This window comes from Aspergillus ambiguus, assembly GCF_047715705.1.
Source record: "Aspergillus ambiguus strain CBS 117.58 unplaced genomic scaffold BDV59scaffold_26, whole genome shotgun sequence".
In the NCBI taxonomy this organism is placed as follows: domain Eukaryota; kingdom Fungi; phylum Ascomycota; class Eurotiomycetes; order Eurotiales; family Aspergillaceae; genus Aspergillus; species Aspergillus ambiguus.
In genome coordinates, this window is record NW_027395539.1 from 110,823 (window position 1) to 137,141 (window position 26,319).

General features: G+C 54.1%; 12 protein-coding genes across 12 annotated transcripts; 8 read left to right on the forward strand and 4 right to left on the reverse strand.

The window, feature by feature from the left end:
* Positions 1-131: 131 nt before the first annotated feature.
* BDV59DRAFT_70624 (Zn(II)2Cys6 transcription factor domain-containing protein) lies at positions 132-2,356 on the reverse strand. Its single transcript, XM_073696946.1, has 8 exons — positions 2,124-2,356; positions 2,045-2,073; positions 1,541-1,983; positions 1,450-1,496; positions 753-1,402; positions 499-699; positions 382-453; positions 132-275 (listed from the first exon to the last, which is right to left on the reverse strand). The coding sequence occupies exons 1-8, from the start codon at positions 2,213-2,215 to the stop codon at positions 214-216; spliced, it is 1,596 nt and encodes a 531-aa protein (XP_073545977.1). The 5' UTR covers positions 2,216-2,356; the 3' UTR covers positions 132-213.
* On the forward strand, positions 2,116-4,209 carry BDV59DRAFT_70708 (cytochrome P450). Its single transcript, XM_073696949.1, has one exon. It carries the CDS (start codon positions 2,499-2,501, stop codon positions 4,026-4,028), a length of 1,530 nt encoding a protein of 509 aa, XP_073545978.1. The 5' UTR covers positions 2,116-2,498; the 3' UTR covers positions 4,029-4,209.
* On the reverse strand, positions 4,203-6,058 carry BDV59DRAFT_182762 (class I SAM-dependent methyltransferase). The gene is made up of 9 exons (XM_073690402.1): positions 5,725-6,058; positions 5,642-5,676; positions 5,528-5,585; positions 5,370-5,414; positions 5,270-5,305; positions 5,087-5,205; positions 5,006-5,031; positions 4,901-4,931; positions 4,203-4,845 (listed from the first exon to the last, which is right to left on the reverse strand). The coding sequence occupies exons 1-9, from the start codon at positions 5,767-5,769 to the stop codon at positions 4,257-4,259; spliced, it is 984 nt and encodes a 327-aa protein (XP_073545979.1). The 5' UTR covers positions 5,770-6,058; the 3' UTR covers positions 4,203-4,256.
* On the forward strand, positions 5,587-6,807 carry BDV59DRAFT_70637 (uncharacterized protein). The gene is made up of 2 exons (XM_073696947.1): positions 5,587-5,684; positions 5,745-6,807. The coding sequence occupies exon 2, from the start codon at positions 5,782-5,784 to the stop codon at positions 6,634-6,636; it is 855 nt and encodes a 284-aa protein (XP_073545980.1). The 5' UTR covers positions 5,587-5,684; positions 5,745-5,781; the 3' UTR covers positions 6,637-6,807.
* Positions 6,808-8,607, forward strand: BDV59DRAFT_70638 (Zn(II)2Cys6 transcription factor). The gene is made up of 2 exons (XM_073696948.1): positions 6,808-7,034; positions 7,099-8,607. Exons 1-2 carry the CDS (start codon positions 6,978-6,980, stop codon positions 8,407-8,409), a joined length of 1,368 nt encoding a protein of 455 aa, XP_073545981.1. The 5' UTR covers positions 6,808-6,977; the 3' UTR covers positions 8,410-8,607.
* Positions 8,608-8,626: 19 nt separating this feature from the next.
* BDV59DRAFT_182772 (snoRNA-binding rRNA-processing protein DIP2) lies at positions 8,627-11,853 on the forward strand. Its single transcript, XM_073690403.1, has 3 exons — positions 8,627-8,691; positions 8,757-9,011; positions 9,085-11,853. Exons 1-3 carry the CDS (start codon positions 8,675-8,677, stop codon positions 11,696-11,698), a joined length of 2,886 nt encoding a protein of 961 aa, XP_073545982.1. The 5' UTR covers positions 8,627-8,674; the 3' UTR covers positions 11,699-11,853.
* A 774-nt stretch (positions 11,854-12,627) lies between these two features.
* On the reverse strand, positions 12,628-14,438 carry BDV59DRAFT_182774 (metalloendopeptidase WSS1). Its single transcript, XM_073690404.1, has 2 exons — positions 13,747-14,438; positions 12,628-13,697 (listed from the first exon to the last, which is right to left on the reverse strand). The coding sequence occupies exons 1-2, from the start codon at positions 14,028-14,030 to the stop codon at positions 12,737-12,739; spliced, it is 1,245 nt and encodes a 414-aa protein (XP_073545983.1). The 5' UTR covers positions 14,031-14,438; the 3' UTR covers positions 12,628-12,736.
* Positions 14,439-14,746: 308 nt separating this feature from the next.
* BDV59DRAFT_203667 (DUF1776 domain-containing protein) lies at positions 14,747-16,293 on the forward strand (the record flags this gene model as incomplete). The annotated part of the gene is made up of 4 exons (XM_073694308.1): positions 14,747-14,779; positions 14,847-15,186; positions 15,237-15,400; positions 15,451-16,293. The coding sequence occupies 4 exons, from the start codon at positions 14,747-14,749 to the stop codon at positions 16,291-16,293; spliced, it is 1,380 nt and encodes a 459-aa protein (XP_073545984.1).
* A 90-nt stretch (positions 16,294-16,383) lies between these two features.
* Positions 16,384-17,477, reverse strand: BDV59DRAFT_70853 (uncharacterized protein). Its single transcript, XM_073696951.1, has 2 exons — positions 16,896-17,477; positions 16,384-16,837 (listed from the first exon to the last, which is right to left on the reverse strand). Exons 1-2 carry the CDS (start codon positions 17,340-17,342, stop codon positions 16,475-16,477), a joined length of 810 nt encoding a protein of 269 aa, XP_073545985.1. The 5' UTR covers positions 17,343-17,477; the 3' UTR covers positions 16,384-16,474.
* Positions 17,478-19,005: 1,528 nt separating this feature from the next.
* On the forward strand, positions 19,006-21,303 carry BDV59DRAFT_203669 (tetratricopeptide repeat protein; the record flags this gene model as incomplete). Its single annotated transcript, XM_073694309.1, has 2 exons — positions 19,006-21,101; positions 21,156-21,303. 2 exons carry the CDS (start codon positions 19,006-19,008, stop codon positions 21,301-21,303), a joined length of 2,244 nt encoding a protein of 747 aa, XP_073545986.1.
* Positions 21,304-23,295: 1,992 nt separating this feature from the next.
* Positions 23,296-24,453, forward strand: BDV59DRAFT_203670 (DUF3712 domain-containing protein; the record flags this gene model as incomplete). Its single annotated transcript, XM_073694310.1, has 4 exons — positions 23,296-23,453; positions 23,508-23,926; positions 23,978-24,099; positions 24,160-24,453. 4 exons carry the CDS (start codon positions 23,296-23,298, stop codon positions 24,451-24,453), a joined length of 993 nt encoding a protein of 330 aa, XP_073545987.1.
* A 110-nt stretch (positions 24,454-24,563) lies between these two features.
* On the forward strand, positions 24,564-26,168 carry BDV59DRAFT_194433 (asparaginase ahrA; the record flags this gene model as incomplete). Its single annotated transcript, XM_073692393.1, has 3 exons — positions 24,564-24,582; positions 24,994-25,853; positions 25,914-26,168. The coding sequence occupies 3 exons, from the start codon at positions 24,564-24,566 to the stop codon at positions 26,166-26,168; spliced, it is 1,134 nt and encodes a 377-aa protein (XP_073545988.1).
* Positions 26,169-26,319: the final 151 nt, after the last annotated feature.

The window sequence follows — 26,319 nt, forward strand, 5'->3', positions numbered from 1 at the left end:
GAGCAAAAAGTACTACTGGATGAACAACATTGTTGGTGAGTTGGCCTAGGGGGCTGGCTATATGTGACCGCTGAAACTAAATAACAGAAGCCGTCGGAGTATTGACACCTATTTCCTCCTCTGGCGCGGGCTCTCTCCTTCGTATCGATGCGTGGAATGTAGGCCAGTGCTTCACCTCCTTGGTTACCACAACTGACTATGACACAGATGGCGTCAGATTGGAATTCTACAATCTTTGTCGAATAAGTCATAGCTCATAACCTGCAGAGGGTTCTCTATATGGTACTATTGCGTAAGAAAATCGGAAACTTCAAACCGAAGCCGTGTCCATTGCCCACGCATCCTTCAACATTTCCAGACAAGCTCGACTGGGCCACGCACTTTTATTCTGTAGCGTATTGAAATGCTCTTGCACCAGCCATTGGTCATGGCGGCCGTTGAGAAATCGTGCTCCTGCATTCTGTCAGATAATTCCAATGCCTTGAAACGAAGACATACCCATAGCCACACAATGCGAAGAATTAATTCGGCAGCCAAAATGCTCGTTGGAGAATGATATACCGCAGAGATGCCATACATGCGGAAGGATGTTTCTTTCCAGGTACCGGTTGAACTCTACGGCGTTGTTGTAAGTTCCTTCGGGCGCGCAGTGAGCAGCGAGCATTATTTTCGCTGTATGGTAGAATTGCAATCCAACGACTATTGCAGTTAGGTAATTATCCTAGATGTTTGTCAGGGTCGGTTCTACTCACCATGCCATGGGCAAATGAGACGGATCGTGGGGAAAGTCTCGCGGGGTTTTTGCTCATAGAAATACGGCGAGAACGTTGAGGGTACCGTTCGCTTCCATTCATCAATCAGGTTGCTTAGTTCCCCAAACGATAGCACGCCATGGATGTCCTGTCCATAGCAAAGGTTAATCGTGTGCACCAGTAACCATGTTATCCGGTTGGCCCAGTCCGCGTCAGTGAAGGGGCTGCTCTCATCAAGAGGCCAGCTGTCGACGGAGATCCTCGTGCTTCGTTGCCCCAGGAGGGCCATGCGGATATCAGCGCGCACATAGGAGTAGAATGTTGCCTGAAGGAGCCCTCCCGTCGCTGTGGAAGACCGGACGGATGGTCCCAGATGTGCAAAGGCCCCAGGGACGAGATGGTATTGTCGGTCGACGTCATATTCGGCGTACTGTTCTGACATGCGTAGAATAACAATAGTGGCCAGCACCGCCTCGTCCTGGACAGCCGACGCGACATCGTTAAGAATGGGTATGAGTAGCCCCACGCACTTGGACTGATATTTTTCTTCTTCGCTAGCTAAATCAACCCGAGATGGATCTAGAAGACGGAGTACATGTGCCGCGCATGCCATAATTGCGGTATGTAAGAGGAGACATTGTAGTGCAAGTCTATGGTCCTGTTAGATCTGTGTTGATCGGTTTTAGGGCTGTCGTACCGAGGAACAGAGTATGTATAGTGACGTTCTGGGCTTGTTACATCTAGCTGCTCTTGTTAGGTGCGTCTCTCATGCCGGATAAGGCACTTACCCAGGGGCCAATATTCTGCACGTAGAAATGCAACAGCTCACCTTCAACAGAAGTCAATGACAGAGGAGGGGACCGGTAGAAAAGCGGCGGCTCCTCAGTCGGCTGTGAGACTGCGTATGGCAAGCTTCTTGGAATAGACGGTGTTTCGACTATCCCGGGACTGGTGTAAAGCTCGGGAGATGGCCCCAGTGCAACTGGACTGAGCTGGAGCTGGGGACCCTGGCCAGGAGAGTTAAATGGCGATACAGGGGATTGAGATATTAGGGCCTGCTGCTCCGGCAACCACGACGGTATTGAAGTCCGACGATCCGGCTCCCGGGCTACAGATACGAGAGCCGACAGTTTGCTATGGCGGAAGGCGATGGTCCCCGCCGGTTTCGTGGCATAGGCGCAGTTGCGGTGGGACTTGAGGCATCGATGGCATGTAGGTTCGTGACCATCACCTGCATGTGGGACAGTTAATGCCGAGCGTAGATCATCTGGGGTGATCAAGCCATGTCTTACACCGGATTTTACGTGCCTTGCACGTTTGGCTGGAGTCGTATTAGCCGGCTGGCCTCTCGCCGGAGCTGGGGTATCCTACCAAGTTTTCTTCTTTCGTGGAGGCATGAGATCCAGACATCTCCCGAGACTTGACGGACTTGGGCTCTGAATCAAATCGCTCGCGGTAGCCATTATGGATAGGGTGCATGTCGATGTGCTTATACCCTCGGTTGCTGCATCGAGTAATTTGGTTCCGTGCGGGGTGGGAACCCGGGGATGTCAGTCAATCTATCCCGTTTCCCATTCCAGTAATGCCCAACCGAAGGACATCTCCCCACGTCGGATGGTCATACTCTATCAAGAGTCATGACAGCTCGTCCGCCATGCGGCTGGCTATAATTATGTCACTCATCCAGCGGTGCGTTCGTCAACGTTGTCCTCGTCGTCCAAAACGCCGGTCATCAAGCCCAGCACCATGTATGGCTTGATCCTTGCGCAAAGTGTGCTGGTAATCACCACAGCATGGCTTTTCCTCTACCATGGGTTCTGGTACCTGCGAGATCCCAAAAAATTGCGTCGATTCCCGGGGGCTACTAGGCTCGCCCCTTTTACGAACGCCTGGGGCGCTCTCCATCAGTTCCGGCGCACACGCACTCTGACCGTCCACGAGGCCCATAGACGACATGGCCCAGCGGTGCGCGTAGGACCATCACACGTCTCATTTGCCACGTTGGAAGCCATCCGCGATATCTACGGTCACGGCACAATGGCGCTGAAGGACAATTTCTACGGCGCCTTCGCCTCGACACATTTGAATGTGTCGGATGCTCAGGAGAAGAACGTCCACAACATAAAGCGGAAACGGTTCGCCATTGCGTTTGCACAGAAAAGCATTGTGAAACTGGAGCCGGTCGTAGGGAATCACCTGCAGCGGCTCTTCCGTATCCTTGATGCCAACGCAGGCCAGGAGGTGGACATGAAACAGCTGATGATGTACCTGATGTATAACATCATCAGCGTCGGCATGTTTAGCCAGGACCCGCAGTTCCTCGAACGGGATAGCACCGTGCTGCCGGCGGAGACCCTCTCCGGCACGAAATACCAGGCGGATATCTATAAGGCACTATGCGGATCGCTGCATATGTCCACCACCCTCGGCTGGATCCCAAGGCTCATTCCCACGATAAAACGACTGACGAGTTGGCATGAGGAGTGGAAAGACGGTGATCGCCTCCGCGACATCACCACCCATTTTGTGCGCACCCGGCTGCGCATGGACACTGACCGGATCCGTGCGGGTCAAGAGCCGCTGGACGACTTCATGGCGACACTTCTGTGGGATCGAGACAGGAAAGAGCCCTTGTGTCTGGAGCTTGGGGAGCTACTCACCGAGGCGCAAAACATGTTCAACGCGGCCGGCGGGAACACGGAGATCGCCCTCACAAACATCGTCTGGCTACTGGCGCTCCATCCTGAAGTGGTGCAGAAACTCCGAGCAGAACTCCTTCAGGTGTGCCCCGTGCGACCGGACTCTGGTGTCCTTCCGTACGACGCCATCAAGGATCTACCTTACCTCCGGGCCTGCATTGACGAGGGCCTGCGACTACGCCCGTCGCTACCGGGTGGCCTGCCTCGGATCGTGCCCGTCGGAGGCATGCGCGTCTCCGGGGAATGGCTGGACGAGGGAACGACAGTGTCGGTGTCGACATACACGATGCACCGCGACCCGACGGTGTTTCACGAGGAGCCAGGGCGCTATATTCCTGAACGGTGGCTGCAGCCGGGGGGCAACGCGTTGCAGCGAGGATTCTTAGCTTTCTCACAGGGAGGGCGCGGATGTTTGGGACGCAATATTGCCTATTTTCAAATGCAGCTGGTGATTGCGTCGTTGTTCCTGCGGTATGACTTGACTCTGCCATCGGCTGATTGGGAACTGGGGATCCGGGAGACATTCAGCGCTCATACCATGCCCCTGCCTGTGACCGTTCATCCTCGGAAAACGTAGATCTGGCCATCAGCTCAATGAGATATTGCTCTTTTTCTATCTGGTCAATCGTTACAGATAGTCGTAGAAAGTGACTTCTTGGCTGTGTAACCCCGTAGGGCGAAGAATAGTGTAAAATGAACATTGGGGTACTATGCATGCTAAACTGATGGGGGTTTCCAAAAAAAAAAAAAGAAAGAAAAAGATGAACAACATAGTTACACGATTCGGGACATGTCGGCATACGGCTTACTCCGGTCGCTGTCCAATGACAATGTGGACTTTGGTGTACAAGTGCTTGGAAAGATCGCGCAGGTCGTTGCGCATGGAGGCCGTCAGAACCTCGATCTCCTCCCGTTGCCAGCCAAGCACGCGACTGAAGAGCGCATAAGTGTAAGGACCCACTGCTTCAAACATGTTGACCTGGTGGTATTTGCCCAGTTCCTTGAGCTTGGGGTCCTTGGCCCAGGGGCTCTGGGGGAGCTTGTAGATATCCTCATGGACGTTGGCAAAGCCGGCCTTCTCCATGCGGTCCCTCCAGGTGCCCGCGGTGGTCATATCCTTGCCGAACTTCTTCGAGGCTTCGTGCAGGCCCTTGACACCTTCCATCATGCCTTTCGCCTGCAGATGGGTATCGTCGTCGGAATAGGTGTTAACCTCCATGGAGGCGATTTCGAACCAACCGCCGGGCTTCAGGTTTTCGAGGGCTTGGCGGAAGAGTTTGTCGTGGTCACGGATTGATCCTTCGAGTTCGCGGCCGTGGATATAATCGAAAGGTTGGTGGTAGGACCAGGGTTGCTCAAAGTCGTCCACCTCGAAGCGACAGTTGGGGGGGATCCTGCAAATACGTCAGTGGGACGGACAACGGGAGACATGGATGCAATGCAAGTTACCAGGCCGGCTGAATGGGGCTGAGGTCGTTTCCTAAACGTGGGTCCGTCAGCACTTTAATTCTAGCATGGTATGGTTTTTACCATTGGCAAGAGGGGTGCCCGTACCAATCACCTCCGATTCTGGATGCTCACTGTCGCATCACTTGTTAGCCTGGAGTCGCGCAAAACGGTCGCCGGGAGTCTCACTCGGCAAAGTCAATGGCCCAGATGCCGGTACCCGTACCAATATCCAAAACGCGAGCCGGATTTTTGATAGGGGCACGGTTAAGTTCACCCTCGAGGAGCATGCGATAGATGTGGTGGCTCTGATGGATCCGCGTTAGTCGGGGGAACGGTGTAGTGCTCTCGGAGAGACTGGTAACGACTCACCAGGTCCATGCGATCCTGTTCTTGTTCATCGTTGGGCTGCGGAAAGCGGATTAGACGGTTTTGGACGAATCAGAAGCGGCGGGAAGGACGGTAAGCGTACCAGAACGTATTCTCCCTCATGGTAGGAATGGTACCGACGACCGTTCTACGGATCGGAGTTAGATGCGACGGGATAGAGCGAGAAGAGATCCGATTACCTCATATCTGCGACAGTTAGTGGGCTGGTTTGTTAGAGCATTGGAGGGCGGGGCATGTCACGTACTGGTATTTGAAAGCGCTTGAGGTGATACTGGTGGTATAGCTGGCCTCGCCCAGCCTAGAGAGAGTCAGGAAAGGGGAATTTCCAAGTCGAAGGGGTCGCGAAAGACATACGAGCCAGTGTAGGTGGAGTCATTATCATTGAAGTCCTGGACAGGTCAGTAGGGGAATCTGGAACGAGGGTTGGAAGCACTGACATCGGCCTCGATGACGGCAGGACCGTGCTGTTCCTGGTTGGACATGGTGAAAGGGGTATGGATATGAGAATAAAGATACGAAGGATGGAGGAGGAAAGAGAGGGGGGGAGAGAGGAACGAGAGAAGACGACAGAGAGAAGTCGTGGTGGTGGTGGTGGTGGAGGAGGAAGAGTCGGAGCTGAAGGGGAAAAAAGTGGGCGGCACTATCGACCACCGGCTTCCTCGCTAGTTAGTGATGGTCCCCGGATGCACCAGCCGTCGGCCGCGCTGTCGATCGAGGAGGGGAGGATGGATGGATTTTGGGTATTATTTGATTTTAGCAGAATACTATTTGGATTTTGTGACGTCTACGCCGTACGCATTATTCCTGTGTATGGTACATATAGACCCGTAGGGCGATCCTGTCAGCCAGGATGGTTGAATCCATGGATGGTTCCACTCGCTGTCAACAGGAGTCAAAAATTATCACAACGCCCGATTGTGCGTCGATCCTCGCCATGTGGAAGTGGAACAGTATCATCGAAATACACCGTCCGCCGTACGGAATACTCAGCAAGGTACAAGACATTCCCTGAGTCTCCTACCACATTGATATTAGCATGTTTCTTCCAACGGTTCTCTGCAGCCGTCCATGTGGCGGTGGAGATTCCCCGATGGACCGGGGTCCGTACCTTTTGCCAATCATCATCTCTAGGGTCAACAATGAGATTTGACAATTCCGGTCCGTCCCAGACAAAGGAGCAAAAGTACTGCCACGTCCACCATCCCCATCGCCTGTTACAGACACTTGCAGCCCTCCGTCTCCATCCCGTCTCCTCTTTGCGGCGCAGTTGCATAGGCGCGTACCCCGTCTGTCTTTCCCGCACGGATAGCGGCGCGAACCGGAGTCCAACCACAGTTGGACGGTTGTAACGAGTTCCCGAGGATTTCCATCGTGTGCGTCGGGCATATCGATCAACCCACGCATAATTCACGTGCTTCGGACAGGGGTGCTGGATCAGTCATCGACTCCCTCAACAGAATCTTCTGCGCACAATGATGACCTGATTCAACGTCAGTTCTCGCATGTGCACCATGCTCCCGATCTTCTCACGTAGCCCAATCCCCTCTCCCGCTGAAGGCGGGGTATTCCGGTGGCCTAAAGGGAAGCCAAGGCTGGCCTCGTATTCATCCAGCATGCCCGCTGCTACCTACCATCTTCTCTGCCGCTGCTGCAATGTTGACAATCCTATATGACTTAACGTTGGCCCACCATGGTGGGTGTCCCGCACAGCGGAGGTTGTCGCACCTGTATTCAGCGGCGGGTGAAGGTGAAGCGCCGGTATTCCTATTAAACTTCTCGATATCCAGACTAATCCAGATCACGGTCCTCAGTGCGACCAAACACGCCCGGAATGCCGTCGCTGTCAGAGCAGAGCCATCCAATGCCCCGGATATCGGAAAATTCTGCGGTTCTATCATAGCACCCCGGCCTCCGATGACTTCGTCGACGCCATTTCCCTAGCCCGCACTCGTCACACCGGGGATCGTGACGCCCAGACCAGCAAACTTGCGGTCCTGACCCGTCCTACCATGGATGAGAGCGTTGCACCCAGCCTGGTGATGGAATCACTAGACCTTCAGCTCAAAGAAGTCTTTGGTAACATGATCACGGCCACCTTCCCTGTGACTTTTGCCACATTTACCCAGCGCGTCGATCCAGACTGGAAGGTCTTCGTCCGGCATCATGCCACATCTCAGCCTCTCGCCATCACGTTATGCGTTCGCTGCCTCAACACCTGGTACTTGGCGGTGCAGCACCAAGACAAAGACAAGACCACGGCCAGTCGTCACATGTACAACCGCGCGTTATGCTCTCTCAACGGTCTGCTGCGTAATCCATCCATGGTGAAATCCGATACAACTCTCGCCTGCGCCATACTACTGGCTGTGTATGAGATGTGGGACGGCGTTGGTCCGAATTCCTGGCTGGTTCACTCGAGGGGTGTGAAAGCCCTGTTCCGCCTTCGCGGCCCAGGGGCTCACCTGCATGGATTTGGACGGACGCTGTTCACCACCTACCGGTCATTCCTCGTTGCAGATGCTCTATGTCACCAGGAGCCATGTTTTTTGGCGGAGACCGAGTGGAGACAGATGGTTATGGAATCCCTCGCAACCGAAGAGCGGGACGGAGAAAGAAGTGAGTTGGTGGAAGTGACGGAGAATCTGTTCAACGAGATTACTTTCTGTCCGGGATTTTTGAAGGAAACGCGTAGCGTGATCGCACAGGTGGCTCCGGGGTCTCTAAGAGACTCTCTTGTCACGAGGATCTGGCGTAGTCGAGCTATCCTACAACACCTTCGGCAAAGGTTGGTTATCCTTCAGAAAGGAGATGTTCAATTCCGAGGGAGAAGCCGTGTAGTAAGTTCGATCAGCACGGATTTCGTGCAACCCATCACGCGATTCAGTCTCGAGGGAGCCGATTCGGCATTGGCACTTCTGGGCCAAATGTTGGTAATTCTAGAAACCCACAAGAACCAACTCCTACACTCGGAGAGCACAGTTGGCCTGCCAATGAATCCCTGGAGAAAACATATTACTCCATCCCCAATTCTTCTGGCTGGAGAGCGGCATATTGAGAGGAAGCTTAGTGACCGGTTAGATCGAATCGCGATGACAATGGGGGTTTGCATTGTAGATCCTTGACTTGGAGATCTCACCGTCTGACAATAAAAATGATCCTAAATCCTTCCGAGTCGAATTGGTAGAGATCGATACTGAACAAAGTTGTCGGCCATTTAACAACCGATGCAAGTATACTGTGTTTGCGATTGCCGTAAGAGGATAAAGAAAATCACATGATATAGCTGAGTCAGACCCCACCCTGGGAAGGCGGTCAAGGGCCAAATTTGATATCGATAGCCAAATTGCTGTCGGCGCTTCCAAAAATTTTCCAGCATCGGCGGCAACGATGGTGAAGTCTTACCTGTAAGTACCCGGGAATGTCTCATGTGGTGATCAGTCAGACGTTTTTCTAATACGGTCAATCGCAGAAAATTCGAGCACGCGAATACATTCGGGCTCATCGCATCCGCCTCGTCGAATGCGATCTGGGCCCGAGACGATGACCTGACGGGTGCTGCGCGCCGTACTGGATCCGGTCGAGCCATCGTCGGTGCCAGTGAAGAGGTACTGTGCTGGGATATAAAGAAAGGCGAGCTGTTGGGGAAATGGCGAGACTCCGCCTGTAAAGCACAAGTCACGGCCATCACCCATAGCAAGACGGACGAGGATATTTTTGCGGTTGGGTAAGTTTGGTCATGCGCGGGATTTCTGTCCCTCATGTCTTCTTTGTCTCTGACGTTCTTTATTCCACTTTAGCTACGAAGATGGGAGCATCCGCGTGTGGGATTCCCGGACGGCCACCGTCATCATCTCCTTCAACGGTCACAAGTCAGCGATTACCCAGCTTGCCTTCGACTCCACGGGTGTCAAACTCGCCAGTGGCTCTAGGGATACCGATATTATATTATGGGATCTAATTGCCGAGGTTGGACAGTTCAAGCTACGGGGCCATACCGACCAGGTTACTTCGCTTCATTTCCTCGCCCCATCCGTGGAGCTGCTCAATGCCACCGGGTTGGGCGAGCATGCGGGCTTTTTACTCACGACAGGCAAGGACTCCTTGATCAAGGTGTGGGACTTGGCGTCGCAACACTGTATCGAAACCCATGTGGCGCAGTCGAATGGAGAGTGCTGGGGCTTGGGTCTATCCCCCGACCAGAGCGGGTGCATCACGGCTGGTAACGATGGCGAGCTCAAAGTATGGTCGATTGACGAGAGTGCAATGCTCGAGATTTCGAAGGAGAAAGTCGGCTCAGAAATTCGCAAAGTCTTGACGGAGAGGGGTACATTCTACCGGAACGGCAAAGACCGCACGATTGGCATTGCTTTCCATCCGCGTGCGGACTACATCGCGGTTCACGGGTCTGAAAAGGCGGTCGAGGTTTGGCGCATTCGTTCGGAGACTGAAGTGCAAAAAAGTTTGGCGAGGAAGCGCAAGAGAAGAAAGGAAAAAGAAGCTCAACGCGCTGCCGAACAGAACGGAACAGCCCCGGAAGTCGATACCGACAAACCCGAAGACATTACGTCAGCCCCAGTTACGGAGGTCTTCGTGCCGCATGTCATCGTCCGAACTGGTGGCAAAGTCCGATCTTTTGACTGGATCAAACCCAAGTCTACCGGCAATCTTCAGCTTCTTGCGGCGACAACAAACAATCAGCTCGAGGCGTACAGCGTCGTGCAGGCGAACAAAAAGGGCAAGGATGAGGATGAGTCTGACTACAGCCGGAGTCTCGCCGTTGACCTTCCCGGTCACCGCACCGACATTCGGTCGGTTGCCTTGAGCTCTGATGACCGCATGTTGGCTTCGGCATCCAATGGCAGTCTCAAGATCTGGAACCTGCGGACCCAGAGCTGTCTACGGACTTTAGAGTGCGGCTACTCGCTGTGCTCGGCCTTCCTTCCTGGTGACAAGATCGTGGTGGTCGGTAACAAAGATGGCCAGTTGGAAGTCTTTGATATTGCGTCGTCGACTCTCCTAGATACTATTAGCGCACACGATGGCCCCGTGTGGTCGCTCCACGTTCACCCCGACGGGAAGTCCCTGGTTAGCGGCAGTGCAGACAAGTCTGCCAAGTTCTGGAACTTCCAGGTAGTCCAGGAAGACATTCCTGGCACAAAACGGAGTACACCGCGGCTCAAGCTGGTTCACACTAGGACTCTAAAGGTCTCCGATGACATCCTCAGCCTCCGCTTCTCCCCTGATGCTCGACTTCTGGCTGTGGCACTCCTCGACAACACCGTGAAGGTCTTCTTTGCTGACTCGCTCAAGCTGTTCCTCAACCTCTATGGCCACAAGCTCCCGGTGTTGAACATGGACATCTCATACGACAGCAAGCTCATTGTCACTTGCTCGGCAGATAAGACGGTCCGTCTCTGGGGCCTGGACTTTGGTGATTGCCACAAGGCCTTCCTGGCCCATGAAGACAGCATTATGGCCGTTGCGTTCGTGCCGACGAACAAGGAAGGAAACGGGCACAACTTCTTCAGTGCAAGCAAGGATCGCTTGATCAAATACTGGGATGGCGACAAGTTCGAGCAGATTCAGAAGTTGCCTGGACACCACGGCGAGATTTGGGCTCTGGCCATCAGCCATAATGGCGAGTTTGTCGTCAGCGCTAGTCATGATAAGAGTATCCGCACCTGGCAACAGACAGATGAGCCCCTCTTCCTCGAGGAAGAACGCGAGAAGGAGTTGGAAGAGATGTACGATAACACGCTGACAGCTTCCCTGGAGCAGGAGGAGGATGAGGATGGCGAGAAAGCCGAGGCTGTTGACGCTGGGAAACAGACTACCGTCACCTTGATGGCGGGTGAGAAAATCATGGAGGCCTTGGATCTGGGAATGGAAGACCTGGAGGTGATGCGGGAATGGCGCGCCGTCAAGGCGGCCCAACCGAACGCTGCACCACCCAGCCGTAACCCCTTGTACATGGCATTGGGTAATATCTCCGCTGAGCAGCATGTTTTGAACGTCGTCCAGAAGATCCCGGCGGCGTCGCTCCAAGACGCGTTGCTCGTGTTGCCCTTCTCGAAAGTCCCGGCACTGTTCACCTTCCTCAATATCTGGGCCAACCGGGAGTGGAACATTCCCCTCACCTGCCGGGTTTTGTTCTTCATGTTGAAGACTCACCACCGCCAGATCATCGCCAGTAAGACGATGCGACCCATGCTTGATAGCATCAGGGCCTCACTGCGCCGAGTCTTGGCGCGTCAGAAGGACGAAATGGGATTCAACCTCTCCGCGCTGCAGTTCGTGGGCCGCCAGATCAAGGAGCAGAGTACCAAGGACTACGTGGATGAAGAGCTCTGGGAGGAACAAGATAAGACTACGGCGACGGGCAAAAAGCGGCAATTTGTGAGTGTCGCGTGAGGTTGGTTGCACATACTATCAGGGGTCGGTCGATCTAGGTATCTGTATACATGCATAACCGGCGTTGAGAATTGTTTTGCAACTGGTTTTTCAAAAAAGTTTTATATCCTTGGGTGTTGATACGGTTTGAAGATCCCATGTATAATTCAAATGTGTCATAGATTCTTTACCCTAATGTAGGAATAGCTTCGTTGGGATGCTGTATGGGATAAGCCCATTTACGTGAACCTAGAGACCATGTTAGTTATGATCTCACAATGGCAAATCGAGGGCATATCGAGCCTGGAATCCAGCCTGCCATGGAACAAAAATAAACCATGGAGAGCAAAACACCAAGTCGACGCGTCCCAGAAAGGAATGCCATTCCAGTCAACAGCCATGAACACCACTCAGCAGAACCATTATAAGCACCGACGACAGGACCACATAGGTGTATCCTATCATACCTCTTCCGGCTCTTCCTAATATACCGGTTCGAAATGTTCTCATCATTTGGAGAATGGCTGTTGACTGAATAGGATTTTGTCTTCCTTCTGGGACGGGAGGACAAGGACAGTTCGGAGTAACGTGATCAAGAGCATACCTATGGGAATTAGTTGCACACTGGTTGATTCGCGGCAGATGCAAGCATTCATGCAGAAGTTGAGAAAGTGAAGGAGTTGGAAGCAAGAAGAGAGAACGGGAGAAATTTCTCATTTCTTTTCGTGTGGGGACAGAAGAGCTGAGTCAGGGCTTAGTCATCATATCCACTGTAGCTTGGGAATACTACCTATACAGATTCCTGTAGCAGACTATTGCGAATAATTTCATGAAATGTAAGGTATAGCATAATCTCACTTCTATTCAAAACTGTTGAATAATATTTACTGAAAATACTATTGCGGAATATGCGGAGGCAGAGATAGAAATATATATCAAAGTAGATCTAACCGCTCTATAGTGTAGTATTAATCTTATCTTTCTCATTCAGTCAACGCTAAGTACCGTAAATCATTAGGAGCATAAGTCATGGAGACTCAATAAAGCACACAGACAGTATCACGACCTTCGCTTCATATTCCCACAGCTCGAACAAGTCCACCATTCTGTTTCCATGAAAGCGCCACAGAAATCACATACCCAACCCAGTGGGCGTTTGGAAGCATTTCTCTCCAGGGCAGCCAGAGACTCAATTGCTCGAGTACGATTTCGGAACGAATTCTGCTGGGTGGTTTGGCTAAGGGGCCGCTTGTTTTTATTTCGCGTTTCCGTACCCCGGGGATGTGCGGTCGTTGGTCCTGACACGGTCCGCGTGGGTTGCGGTCGTGGTCGCTCGGATGCGCACGCGTCACAGCACAGAAAGTTGGGTAGGTTTTCCAGCGTACATACAGCACATGTCCATGGCTGCTCGTACAGGCTATCGTCAGAGGTAAGATCGACAGGCTCTGGTGGTTGCAACGGACCAGCCGGTCTAGTAGACTGCGGCACAGGTGGAGGAGACAATGTCGACCGGGGCCCTGCAGGGTTCTCGTGACTGGGCGGAATATAAGACGGCCCGTATCTCTCGCGTTCTTCCTGTTCGATCAAATCGATATAAGCCTGCATGATCGCTTGTTCATTGGCGTCGTCCTCCTCGGCTCGTGTCCGGAAGCCATTCCGTGACGCCTCGTCAGCGAGTTCCACGCTGTTATCCGCCCCAGAAGCACAACCGTTTGTGACTTCTATACGTCGCTGAGCGGCATCAGCGATGACTCTGCGCATGTCTGTTCCCCGGAAGATGGGCGGTCCTCCTAGCCGTTGCCCAGAGCCAGCGGACAGGGTTCGCCTTCGTTCAGCAGCGGCCCGAGCCTGTCGTCGGGCTTCATCGATGGGCATCTTGCGTCCCCCGAGCCGTCTCCCTTCGGACAGGAAGCCTTCGCCCGTGTACCCACGGGTCACCAGCTCCTCGTGTTCATCACGGAGTTGGTTCCAGAGGGCGTGGAACTGCTGATTATGCGGTCCATGCACAATATGACATAGTCTGTAGGGGTTAATGAAAAGTGTCTTGAGAACGGAGTGGTAGAGCCTACTCGTGTAGCATAGTATCCACGACTTGTTCGATGGGTATGAACTGACACTGATCGGAGGCGTATCGGAGGCGCAGGCAGATTTTCTGACCCGCGTTTATGTTGAGGCCCAGGAGGTTCTGCTGATGGGGGTAGAATTCACATAGGGTGCCAACCTTCCAGTCTCGACGCCGCATGATTGGTTTGACGAGGGATGCCACTTTCCGGAGGATCAGCAATGCCTCTGATTCCCGGGGGCGATGCTTGTCATGTTGATATTCGAAGACCAGGGCATCAATTTCACGCATGTTGACGGGTGAAGGAAGTCACTGAAAGAAGCCTTATTAACAAGATTGACTGCCGATACTCGTCTGCTGAAGGAGGACAAGATGCTTCGCGAAGGATTAGGTCTATTGTGAGAGTAATGAGACGCTGATCGAAAGGAGAAGAGTGTCTAATTCAGACATGCTGAGTTTGTCCGCTTAGGAGGCTCCTGTCTGCCTGGGAGACGGAGGCCGCGTCATGGAGTGCGGTGGCACTGACGATGCTGGCGTGCGGCGACGGATTGATAATCAGGTAATACACGAAAGACTTTCGAAGGGTCACGTGCTGATCAATATGTTGCAGGCTAATGTCCAAGAATCAACTTTCGCAGCGACGTTTGACGATGACGGTGGACGTAGAGAGTTCCAGAGTTGGATGTGTGTGCAAGAGAGGTGGAGGTGAAGTGCGGGTTTACTTGAGTTTGTGCCATGCCATACATACCTTATCCCCCATACTATAGGCAGCACCATGTTGGGTTTATTCAGACTCATCAGTAGATGAATCACTCCTTTCAAAGATATAGCATGTATCCAAACCAATATAGAATACATAACACTTTTTACTAACCTCATAGCAATGATATCCATTAATGCAGTAGCAAGACACGTGACCGCTTATCGATTAGCTCGTCGACTCTTTTCGTCTTCAATCGTTTCTCCCACTCGGCTCCCTCTCCATCTCTCATCATCCCCTCTTCACCATGACCAGTGACGATCAGTTCTTCTTCGACTACGTAAGTCCACTCATTTCTTGCCCTCTGTCTCCCCCGTCTATCGCTAACTCGTCCTCCATCGAGCTAGTTGGCCTCCATCCCGCATGACGTAAGGAGATATTCCCTCGAAGTCGCTGATTCTATTGACCGGCATGTCGACCATGCCGCGCGAGTAATCCGGGACACCCTCTCGGACCAGTCATGGATACCGGCTACCGTGCGACCTTTTCCGCCGCCTCGACCGAGTATTCGTTCGCAGTCCTTGAGCGATCGCGTGCAGGATTGGATGGCCCGCAATCGCGCGTGGACAGCAGCGATCCTCGCATTCGTTGGCACCAGTTCCATCCTCTACTTTAGCAACAAGAAACTAAGTGGGAAACGAAGAAAAGCGAGAAGAGCCGGAAATGGTGCTCGAAAGGAAATAGTGGGTATGTATAGGGCTTCCCATCGGAGAGCGCTTATCTGATCGTCGCACTAGTCGTTGCTGGATCGCCTCATGAACCCATGACCAGAGCTATCGCTACAGATCTCGAACGTCGAGGCTATATCGTATATATTACTGTGTCCTCCGCGGATGAGGAGCATGTCGTCCAGTCGGAGAACCGTATGGATCTTCGGCCCCTCTGGCTTGATCTGACGGCGGTACAGTCCCCCGACCCCTTCACGGAACGCAAGCTGACTGAAGTGAAAAGACACCTCCGTCGCCTTCTGATATCCACCCATCCTTGAACGAGATCCACTCTCTGATCACCCAGCCGCAGTGGCCGATGCCCGGCGTGCCACCACACACCTGTCAACTGAGCGGGGTCATCCTGGTCCCTTCACCGAACTATGTGGGCGGCCCCCTTGCCACGATTCCGTCCTCATCCTGGGCCGATACCGTCAACACGCGCCTGCTGTCTCCGATCTTGACTACGCAACTACTCCTGCCCCTCCTTACGCTCCGTAACGCCAACAGCACCGTCGTCTTCGTCTACCCGTCGATCTCCTCCTCCCTCTCCGCCCCGTTCGCCAGCCCGGAGGTCACCACGGCTCGCGCACTAGCTGGGTTCGCCACCTCCCTCCGACGGGAGCTCGGCCTCCTCCAGCAGAGTAATATCGACGTGGTCGAGTTGAAGCTGGGCAATATTGACTTGGGACCGCAATATCGACACGCCCAGAGCCACATCACCGGCACGGAGGTCCTCGCCTGGAGTGCCCAGCAGCGGGCTCTGTACGGGTCTCAGTACCTCTCCAGCATTGAGCAGCGGCCGGCTGCGTCCGCAGGCCCTAGTACGATCCGCGGGTCGCCGGCGCGGACGCTGCATTTTGCGGTGATGGACGCGCTGGAGCCCGCATCGAAGGACCTGTTTGGGCGGAAAAAGGCCAAATCCCCCGTCGTGTACGTTGGACGAGGGGCGCGCACCTACAGCGTCATCGGGGAGTGGGTTCCCGCCGGGCTGGTGGGATGGATGTTGGGCATGCGGAGTGGACCGGCGACGTCGACGGAGGGCCCGAGTGGGAGTAGCAGCGAGACGAGCTGGGAGAAGGTTTAAAGGGTCATATGGGTTTCTTTCTGTGTCTTTCTTTCTTTGCTTGTTGGGGGGGTGGAGTTGGGACAAAAGGCTGGTTTACTCTCATCTCTTGTATCACTGACGATGTTGTCTCGCATCTTATAGTTCATAATGACGTGGCGCTACCATGAGATGGTTTCACATCAGTATTATTTATATAGAGTTACACGGCTACCTGGGCCATTTCGACGGGCCGTTCCCGGTCATGCACGGAACGCTTGATTTGGGCGTGGGTGAGTCGACGGCGTAACCAAATGATGACCCAGGTGACGAGGAAGATGGCGACGATGGCGGCCAGGATGATGAAGCAGTAGGCGGCGACTTTCCCGCTGTGTTCGCCGCGCAGACCGGGATCCAGGAACGAGTAGGTATAGAAGCCCTGGGTGTGGTAGGTCAGATAGGCGAGGGAGAGGTAGAGGAGGAGGATGAGCACGAGGAAGGGAAAGGTGAGCAAGGGATGGGGGTTGGTCGTGGGGAGGACGATCTCCAGCAAGGCGTAGAGGGAGTTGAGGCCATGTTGGGAGATCTATATACATGGAATTGGTCAGTGGGTGTCTTGGATTGGGGATTTGAGTTCGGCGTACGTTAGACCAGGCGCTAAAGGTCTGTTGGAACCAGCTGGAATATAAGATCCCCCAATAGACGATGGTCACCAAGAAGGGAAAGGTGGTGACGGTGGTGTAGAAGATGCTGTGGAGGGCGCGGAGGGCTCGCGGCCAGCGATCCAAGAGCACCGAACGACCGGTATAAGCATAGCAGGTGGTGTGAATGGTGGCGAAGAGATAGTAAAAGGCCAACCCCCAGTAGGTGAGCCAGGTGAAGTAGCTGAATGTCTGACCGATGCGGGCGCGCTCGCCATGGGTGCCGTCCCACCCCCAGATGAAGAAGATGGTCAGGAAGATGTAGAAGGTGATGAGACCGCGGAGACCGGCAAACAGGGAGGGGGAGAGCAGCCAGGAGGTTTCGAAGGGGTGGAGATGATCGAGGGCTGGGTCGACTCCCAGGAGGTGGGCAAAGGAGCGTTTGATCATAATGGCTGGGGAGGCATAATGAGATCAGATTCAAGGAGGGGAGAGGATGATAGAGGGATTATAGAGGGAATCAATAATTTTCCACGGGGGTTACTGGTGCGGACAGACTCCGGAAGTTTTTTGGGGGGCTTCTAGAGAGGGTTAGTGAGCTGACGAATGGTGAACACTAGCGATTAGGGACGGCGGAGTTGGCTGAAGAAGAGTGAGACATGGGGAGACAGAGGAGCCAGGGATACGTAGTATAGGCCGATATGAGGATACCCAAGGATGGCATAGTGTGTTGTCGTGGACTACTGTGTAATAGTGAGTAATAGGTAGATACTCAAGTACCTACTAGGCCTCAAGATGGTCGGTTTGATCTACGGAGGACCTAGGTATATCAACCGCGAAGGGGTATCATATGTAGACTTCTACCTGTTACCTAGGATGCCCGCAGTCGACAAGTATGCACACAATATTAGGGCCAGTAGGGGCAGTAGTACTGCGTAGATTTATTGAGATCATTATCTAATCATGGAATCGATCGATCGAAACCAACGACAAAAAGAGGAAAAGGACCGAAGGATGATCGTTATTAATGGAGGAGATTTTTCCGTCGATCGGGATTATGGTGTGCTTGGAGTGATTCAGACTGGCGTGCAGAATCGTGAGGTAAGGGATTTGTTGATGCTATCAGACGGAGTAGATAATCTTGATGGGGATATCCTACAAGCTGGTACAGAGTACCCTACCGAGTATACCGAGTATACTCCTTGTTGTACAGGAACGACAACAGAATCAAATAGATATAAATAGATGGCTCCACCCGGCCGACTGGACGAACCACTCGACGGGTTTTCTAGAAGACGAATGGATGTTGGTGGTGTACCAACGCAGGATGTCCAGGAGAGACTTCAGATAGAGCTCCCTCAACACGTAAGGAACCTGGAAGAGAACCTTGACTTTTCCAAGGTTCTATACTGATGCTCCCGGTCTGGAATCCTGCATGAACGGTTGAAGTCCCGGTGCCCCTGACAAGCCGGAGGGTATTGTTCTGTCAGAACGGCGTATAATTACCGTTCTGTCATTTATGTATTGGTCATACTCACACTTCCATCAAAGTTAACTACCCACCAATACAATCAATACCATACCATACCTCTGACCATACCGTCAATACCCGTCCCAGCAGCCGCCAACTGGCAGCTCCGCGTGGGGACTGTCAACCCCCTCGTTTGTTTGGGGATCGTCAGGGCGTAAGTAACAACGGCCATTTCTTCCTTTCGTTTCTTTCTTCCATCATTCTTCCTCTTCCTCTCCTCCTCCTCTCCTCCTCCTCCACTCTTGGAGTCCACGATGCCTGTTCATCGTCTCTTTCTATCTCCCTCAACTATTCTCTAGCTCCGCCTCCATATCTTCCCCCGTCACTCCTTTCTCAAAGCTCTTCTGCCTGGTTTGCTGCCGAGAGCTGTCCAATCGCTTCCTTGTCACTCCTTTAACAAACGGCTGGCTCTACGCCGTATGCTTCCCTTCTGTCGCCTCCTGCATGCATCCATCTGCACTTCCACTAACGCCCCCTCTCTAGCCCTTTCATCCCAAATCCTCCGTTTCGCATACTTCCGATCAAGCAAACGCATGGACTCGACGTGAATCCCCACCAAACCCCCCCAAATAAGAACCCATCATGGAACCGCCGCGCCCTCCGTTCGGTGAATACCGCTCGGCTTCTCATGATACCTTGCGCAGTGGCGCCCCTTCTCCCCGCATTGAACACTTCGATGGCGAGGTTCCCCCCGCTCTCTCGCCGCTTGACGCTTTTGCCGCTCAGGGTCGCTTGTTGGCCCGTCAGTTGGAGGAGTCCGCCCGAAGGGATCGCCGTCTGAGTCGATTGCCTCCGTCCAGCGTCGCCCGATCTCTCTCCCAGCCACGCCCGGGCTATTTCCGTTCACCCTCTTCCGCCGACTCGTCCCATAGTGGCCATGGCCGCGGAGGCGGCCTGTCCAGGCAACCGACCCAGCGGATGAACTTGGAGGTCGAAGAGCCCAAGTTTCGTCCCCAGTCCGAACACCCTCGTCTCAGCGCCGTCTCCCACCTGGCCAGCGACGATGGCCATTCTGCTGACGAGAATGCGACCCCCCGAAACGAGCCTGCCACCGTCTATCACGCTGAACGAAACCCTTACGACTTTCCCCGCGCTGAGTCCCCCGAATCTCTGCGCGATGACGTCCCCGATACCCCCCGTCGCTTTTACGCCTCCGGTCTGCCACCACCTCCCCCTCCCGTGGGAGTCGCCTTAATGGGCCCGTCGCGCAACTCCTCGACTGATTCGGCCTCGCGTCTGAACGTCTCCCGAAGTCTGGCGCCGCCCCCGGCCTCCCCCTACTCGAGACCCTCCAGTAGTTCGAGAGGCACGCAGCCAGAGAGCTCCGACGATGACTACAGCAGCTCGAACGCGGGCTCGACGTTTTCGAAGCCACGGAAACTCTCCGCCGGTAGTGCGGTATCGGTTCCATACTCCCCCATGTCGACCGTGATGCGTTCCCAACCACGATCGCCCTCGTTGAGCTCTGAGACCTCCAATAATGGCGGCCCGCATCTGACGCGTCCGTCATACAATTTCTCGCGTCCTCTAAGCCGCTCGAGTACCAGCCTATCCGCTCCCGTTCCCACCACCGCCTCTGATACTCCGTCTAACCTGCCGGGTGGTATGACCCGCGCGCGCAAGCCGAGCCCGATTGCGGTGCCAACGGATGCGGAGCGCGCGAAGCACGCCGAAGAGGACCCGAACTCTGCTGTGTCGTCGTACATCTACGCCAAGTACTCGCTTCCTCGCGGACGCATGGTGTCCCGGGATTCCGTCGTCTTCTCCGGCCTTCAGACGCCACACTTTGAGTGGCAGGAACCTCTCTTTGAGAAGCAGGGTGGGCTCGGCGTGTCCGAGCCTTCCCGGACCGCTCGCACCCCTTCGCCCTGCCCCTCCCAGACGGAGTCGGTGGCCTCCCACAAGGCTCGCTCGTTGTACGAATCGCCGGTATCTGAACGCCAACGTTTGGCTCCCGATCTCCCGCTCTCGTCCCAGTCTCGTCAATCTCCGTCGCCAGAACCGACCGCCTCGGAATCCGTGTCACCGGCTGAGCGATCTGTGTCGGTTGCGACGCAGCGCGAGGGGGAGGATCACTCCGAAACTACCTCGTCCGCCGACTCGGCATCCACCCTCCGGCCGCAGACCGCGCGGTCCGCCGTCCCCTCAACGGCAGTGTCAGCCGATGAGCATGTAACCAAAGGAATTGAATGCCACGAAAAGGGATCTCTCCAGGAATCAACCTATCATCTTCGGATTGCCGCGAAGCAGAATCATCCGACGGGCATGCTCCTCTACGCCCTGGCGTGTCGCCATGGCTGGGGGATGCGGCCCAACCAGCGCGAAGGCGTGCAGTGGCTGCGGAAAGCGGTGAATTCGGTCGGCCTGGAATTGGTGGACGAATCGACCACTCAGCTCCCGGCTCGCGTACGGGAGATGCAGAAGGCCTATCGGGCCCAGTTCGCCCTGAGCGTCTACGAGTTGGGAGTTAGCCATCTCAATGGATGGGGCATCGAGCAGGATAAAGCCCTGGCGCTGCGGTGTTTTGAGATTGCGGGCCAATGGGGCGATGCTGATGCGCTTGCGGAGGCTGGGTTTTGCTATGCGGAGGGTGTTGGCTGCAAGAAGGATCTGAAGAAGGCGGCCAAGTACTACCGTCAGGCTGAGGCCAAGGGCATGAATATTGTTGGAAATAGCTGGTATGTTTCTATGGCTGTTTTGTGTCGTTTTTGCTCCTAACTCTTGCCATCCAGGATTTACAAGGACAAGTATATGTCCGATGATGAATCGAATGCAGCTCCGCGCGGCCGCGGCCAACAGGCCACACCGGAAAAGAAGCAGCGCAGCAAATCCCGGCATCGTAGCTTGTTCCAGAGGAAAAAGTCGGCCACGGAAGCTTGAATGGATTTTGTACCATCGGGCTGACACGCGGCATTGGGCGTGATTCATTGAAATCGATGAGAAGAGGGCGGCTGATCCTTTTGTTACCACCTGATGCATTTTCTTCTACCTCGAGGGCCATCCTCTTTCCATCGTTGAGCCATCAGGCTCCTGGTTTATTCTCCCATTCTTCCACTCGTTGACTTACCCTCTTTCGCCATTTGCCTTACATATCTGCATTCGTTCTATCTCCGGATACGCATTGGGTGCGGTTCAGCAGGGGATGGAAGGTTTATTTCATTTCTTGGATACCCCTCATAATTTCTAATCACTGTGTGATGTTTGATTTCCCGCCATTTTGTGACTTTTTACTTTCTCTGATTCCCTTCTTCCTTGTTTCCGTGCATCTCCTTCTTGTCACTTATTATTGATGGAATTGGGTGAATCCCTCGACTCGTTTGTCATTTTGCTCTTTTCCTTTTCTCTTTCGTTGATTGCAAGCTGCAGAGGTCATACCTTGATGATACTCATGAATCGACCAATCTTATCGGAGCGCATCTTCTCCGCCATGGCTCTCTTCCCGGTTCGAGGGTAGGACAGATGTAGATTGTATGACGCTGTGTAACTGAGTCGGACAGTCTTGTGGAGTTGGTTCAGCCCCGGGATGGTTCAAAGATGATGATTTCTTGATGATTCTCGAATGCATCTTCGCCACTCCCGACCTTGCCTGGTCTCGTGAGCATTCGCGCAAATGACCATCTCGACAAGAGAGTTTCGAGACGAAACTAAAACAAGCAGACCATTCATGGAGCTTGGGGGCCTTTTCCCATCCCTGGCAAACACCACGGAGCTGTGGCCTAAAACAGACGGCGGCGGCGCCACCGACCAATGTTTCCAGCATTTTAAATTAATTGTTATTGGGATGGACCGCAGGATGACAGAAAGGAAGCGAACGACCCCTCGCTAGTGAAATAATCCTTGGAGCACTAGGGCGCCAATTATCGGATGACGGCCGTATTCGCTTCGGCGGCATCGCTTCCAAACCAATGGGATCGGCCAAGCAACCCCGATCACCCACGGGGTAAAGCCTCCTGGGGTTGAGACTGGGGTTGCATTGCATTGCAGCGATATTAGCAGACGGGATGTCCTCCTGTACGTCGCAGAGGTCTTGATGTGCCTCGGTTGCGTGTGATCTTGACATTGTCTTGCGTCTCCGAAAGGATTCATCCCGCGATCCCTCTCAAACATCGTTGATCGGACGGTCTGAAACATCAACCCCAGATTGAATGATCGTCCGCCGAGGCCCTTTTTATATCCTAGGTTCCCTTTTAAGTCCCGAGCCAGTCTGCGTTTAACACCGTCTTTCCTACTAAGTCTACTAAGTTAGTAGTGCTACCGTCCGAGCCGGCACTGGCCGCCAGATGCCCATGTCCACCCCCTTCTCCCAGGCAATTTTCCTCCCCCCGGCCATATTCTGCAGGGTATAGCAAGTTTTCAACTCTCTCCGAATAGGGTATCCTTCCCCCGCGGCGAACAGGCTAAGCCCATGGCTCCACTGACGGAAGTCCCGCGGTGCTGTTGCTCTGCTGGGCGACGGTTTCTCCCAGTCACGCTTGCCATGTGATAACATCCTGCTGGATGTGGAATTATATTATTCACGGGAGCTCCTGCCCAGGCCATTCGAAATGGCCTGATTTGGAGGAAGTTCTCGCCCTTCGAACTTTGTTTGTTGTCTTCAACATCTCTCGTTCCCCGGATCGTTTCTCCACAATATCATCCCCAGTCGCTCTTTTAGCTGGGGTTACTTCTTCCATTCGTTTCAATATCTTCTTCGTTAGCGGCACTCGAGTTATTTATTGTGCACAAAGTAGGTCGTCTTTCTCATGCAGGGAGACCTGGCCCTAATATCTCACTCCGTTTCCATGCAGGCTCTTCGTCCAACGAGGCACGCCACTCAGTTCCATCTGCTTGAAACGGAAGCTCTCTGTGTGACGCCATCCTCAAACCCTCAGCATGGGTACCGGTAGTAAGCCCGAGGTCGTCGAGATGCCTGGTGGTGGGAACGCCGCCAAGCCCAGCTTCAAGTCTCGTCTGGCCGCCCACTTCAAACGGTGGTGGTGGGTTCACCTCATCATCTTCATTGCCGTCGTCTTGGTCATCGCTCTTCCAGTGTGAGTACTCTGCATTCTCATGTAGCCACAACGACTCCTCTGACCGCTGTGAAGGGTCTACGTCGGTTATCCGAACATCGCCCAGGGCGATATCGATGCTTCTACCCTCACCGTCAAAGAGATGGTCATTTCCGACCCGGCTTCGGAATCCTTCCAGCTGGATCAGAAGCAGGTCATTGGCACCGATAGCTCCTACCACCCAACCATCTTCGCTTTCGATGCCGCTGTCAGCTTGCTCGGAGCCGCGACATCCTTTTCAACGGTGCGCGTGCCTCAGATCAAGTCGCATGATGGCGTAGAGGTGCATGTGCAGCAGCGTGTGGATCTTAGCGACGTCGATGCATTTGGTGAATTCTCCAAGGCTGTCATGCTCAACGAGGAGGTTGATCTCAACGTCTTCGGAAAGCCGCAGCTGAAGCAGGGTGCCTTACCCACCATCACGGTGACCTATAACAAGACCGCCACGATGAAGGGTATGTCGTAGACCCTGCTCTATAAAAGAGGACAGTGCTCACGCCCTCTAGGTCTCAACAAGCTAAACGGCTTCAAGTTGCTCAAGATGAGTCTCACGAAGGAACAGGCCGATGGCTCAAACTCCGCGGGCACTGTGCTGATTCCGAACCCGTCGGTGATCACCATTGCTATGGTATGCGCCCGAGGCAATCGAACCGACTGGTCTGTAGGATGATTGACTGACTGTCTCTAGGGCAACGTGACTTTGGATCTCTCTGTGGACGGGACGGCCATTGGGCAGTCCTTCCTGAACAATCTGGTATTGAAGCCGGGCGACAATCAGCTTCCGATGACCGCGAAGGTCGATCAGACGGCCCTCGCTGGTATGCTCGAGAACTATAAGGAAAAGAACTACATCGTTCCGGTGCAGATTACCGGAAACTCTTCCGTGTATAACGGCCAGCATTTGACCTACTTCGAGACGGCGCTGGCCGCCAACCAGCTCAACGTCGATCTGAACGTTCTAGAGATCTTAGGCTCGGACTAGACGACTAGGGGTTCATGGCTTCTCCTTTTGATTCTCTCCATCTATCCTGTACTCCGATATATCACTTGTTTGCTTTTTCCCGTCTTTCGTGTTCGGACACGCTTGCTGGTATGGGTTTCATGACGAAGGGTTGTTGCTATCACTATCTTCGTGAGCTCCATAGGTAATGAATGATACACGGCCGGTGCTCTACCGTCCAGTTTAATTGTCACTTTCGGACGAGCTCCGATATTCGCTTCTATCCATGTGAGATAAGACCTTGGCGATCCACAGCCAGCAGAGATAGCAGCAACTTCTGCCCCTTTGCCAAGCCCGGTTGGAGACGTTCTCCAACGATTAGCCTGACGATGGCATATGAGTCTGCTTAATTACGACACCGGATCCGCAGACAATGGGATGTCTGATAAGATGGGCCGTCCACGGTGGGCACGTGATAAGCCACGAGCTATAAAGATGGACCCTGTCTATCGTTGTGATTTTGTCTGTCGTAGCTGAGCAGAGGTCTATCCACAACGCATGTCAGGGGTTTCACCGTGAAAGCACTCACCGTCACGGCCCTGGCGGCTCTAGGACATGCTTCGCCGTTGCTCTATCCACGGGCTAATGCGGACAACGTCACCTTTGTTTTCACCAACGCCCACGGCCTCAATTTCACCCAGATGAATTCCACCCTGCCCAATGTCACTATCCTGGCAACAGGGGGTACCATTGCGGGCTCCAGTGCGGATAACACCGCCACGACAGGCTATCAGGCTGGAGCGATTGGGATCCAGGACCTGATCGATGCTGTCCCGGAGATGCTGGACATCGCGAATGTCGCGGGGGTGCAAGTTGCTAACGTGGGTAGCTCGGACGTGACCTCGAACATTCTCCTAGACATGGCGCGCACGCTGAACGAGGTTGTCTGCGAGGATGCAACCATGTCAGGGGCTGTGGTCACACACGGCACGGACACCCTCGAGGAAACGGCCTTCTTCCTCGATGCGACGGTCAACTGTCGCAAGCCTATCGTCGTCGTGGGCGCCATGCGCCCATCGACAGCTATCTCGGCCGACGGGCCCTTCAACCTGCTGCAGTCAGTCACGGTGGCCTCGGTGCCGTCGGCGCGCGACCGCGGCGGCCTGATCGTGATGAATGACCGCGTCATGTCCGCGTTCTACACAACCAAGACGAACGCCAACACCCTCGACACCTTCAAAGCCGTCGAGATGGGCAACCTCGGCGCCATCGTCTCCAACACGCCTTACTTCTTCTACCCGCCGGTCGAGCCCACCGGCAAGATGACGTTCGACGTCCGCAATGTGTCGTCCATTCCGCGCGTGGACATCCTCTACTCCTACCAGGACATGCACAACGACACGCTGTACGATGCGGTGCGGAATGGAGCGGAGGGTATCGTCGTAAGTTTCTTCTCTTTTCCCCGCCGCACGGCTGGAGGCATGCTTCTAACGGGATGATAGATTGCCGGCTCCGGCGCAGGCTCCGTCTCGTCCTCGTTTGATTCCGCTATTGCGGATATGGTCGAGTCCTACGGGATCCCCGTAGTGGCTAGCACACGCACTGGGAACGGCGAGGTCCCTCCGTCCGACGAGGCGCGGATTGGCAGTGGGTACTTGAATCCGCAGAAATCGCGCGTCTGGCTAGGACTGCTCCTGGCGGAGAACAAGACAGTCGAGGAGATACGAGGCGCATTTGCCAGGGTCGCGGTGGCTTGAGGGACGTTGTAGTATAAACGCTGTCTAGATTTGCATCCCTTCCGAAACCGACTGCATCTGAATCTGCATGGATGATGGCGACATCTTATCAGCCTCCAACCACGGCCGCTCAGCTTATCAGACCAGAAGAGTATTCGCATTCGTCGGCTAT

Coding starts and splice junctions, on each gene's coding strand:
- BDV59DRAFT_70624 (XM_073696946.1), bottom strand. CDS start 2,215: ATGGCTACCGCGAGCGATTTGATTCAGAGCCCAAGTCCGTCAAGTCTC. Junction 1,497..1,540: donor TGCAGAATATTGGCCCCTGG/GTAAGTGCCTTA, acceptor TAACAAGAGCAG/CTAGATGTAACAAGCCCAGA. Junction 454..498: donor TTCGCATTGTGTGGCTATGG/GTATGTCTTCGT, acceptor GACAGAATGCAG/GAGCACGATTTCTCAACGGC.
- BDV59DRAFT_70637 (XM_073696947.1), top strand. CDS start 5,782: ATGGATATGAGAATAAAGATACGAAGGATGGAGGAGGAAAGAGAGGGG.
- BDV59DRAFT_182762 (XM_073690402.1), bottom strand. CDS start 5,769: ATGTCCAACCAGGAACAGCACGGTCCTGCCGTCATCGAGGCCGAT. Junction 5,206..5,269: donor AACAGGATCGCATGGACCTG/GTGAGTCGTTAC, acceptor CGGATCCATCAG/AGCCACCACATCTATCGCAT. Junction 4,932..5,005: donor TCCAGAATCGGAGGTGATTG/GTACGGGCACCC, acceptor ACCCACGTTTAG/GAAACGACCTCAGCCCCATT.
- BDV59DRAFT_70853 (XM_073696951.1), bottom strand. CDS start 17,342: ATGATCAAACGCTCCTTTGCCCACCTCCTGGGAGTCGACCCAGCCCTC. Junction 16,838..16,895: donor CCTTTAGCGCCTGGTCTAAC/GTACGCCGAACT, acceptor CCATGTATATAG/ATCTCCCAACATGGCCTCAA.
- BDV59DRAFT_182772 (XM_073690403.1), top strand. Junction 9,012..9,084: donor GAGGATATTTTTGCGGTTGG/GTAAGTTTGGTC, acceptor ATTCCACTTTAG/CTACGAAGATGGGAGCATCC.
- BDV59DRAFT_182774 (XM_073690404.1), bottom strand. CDS start 14,030: ATGCGTGAAATTGATGCCCTGGTCTTCGAATATCAACATGACAAGCAT. Junction 13,698..13,746: donor GTGGATACTATGCTACACGA/GTAGGCTCTACC, acceptor TAACCCCTACAG/ACTATGTCATATTGTGCATG.
- BDV59DRAFT_70638 (XM_073696948.1), top strand. CDS start 6,978: ATGGTGGGTGTCCCGCACAGCGGAGGTTGTCGCACCTGTATTCAGCGG. Junction 7,035..7,098: donor GTATTCAGCGGCGGGTGAAG/GTGAAGCGCCGG, acceptor CACGGTCCTCAG/TGCGACCAAACACGCCCGGA.
- BDV59DRAFT_70708 (XM_073696949.1), top strand. CDS start 2,499: ATGTATGGCTTGATCCTTGCGCAAAGTGTGCTGGTAATCACCACAGCA.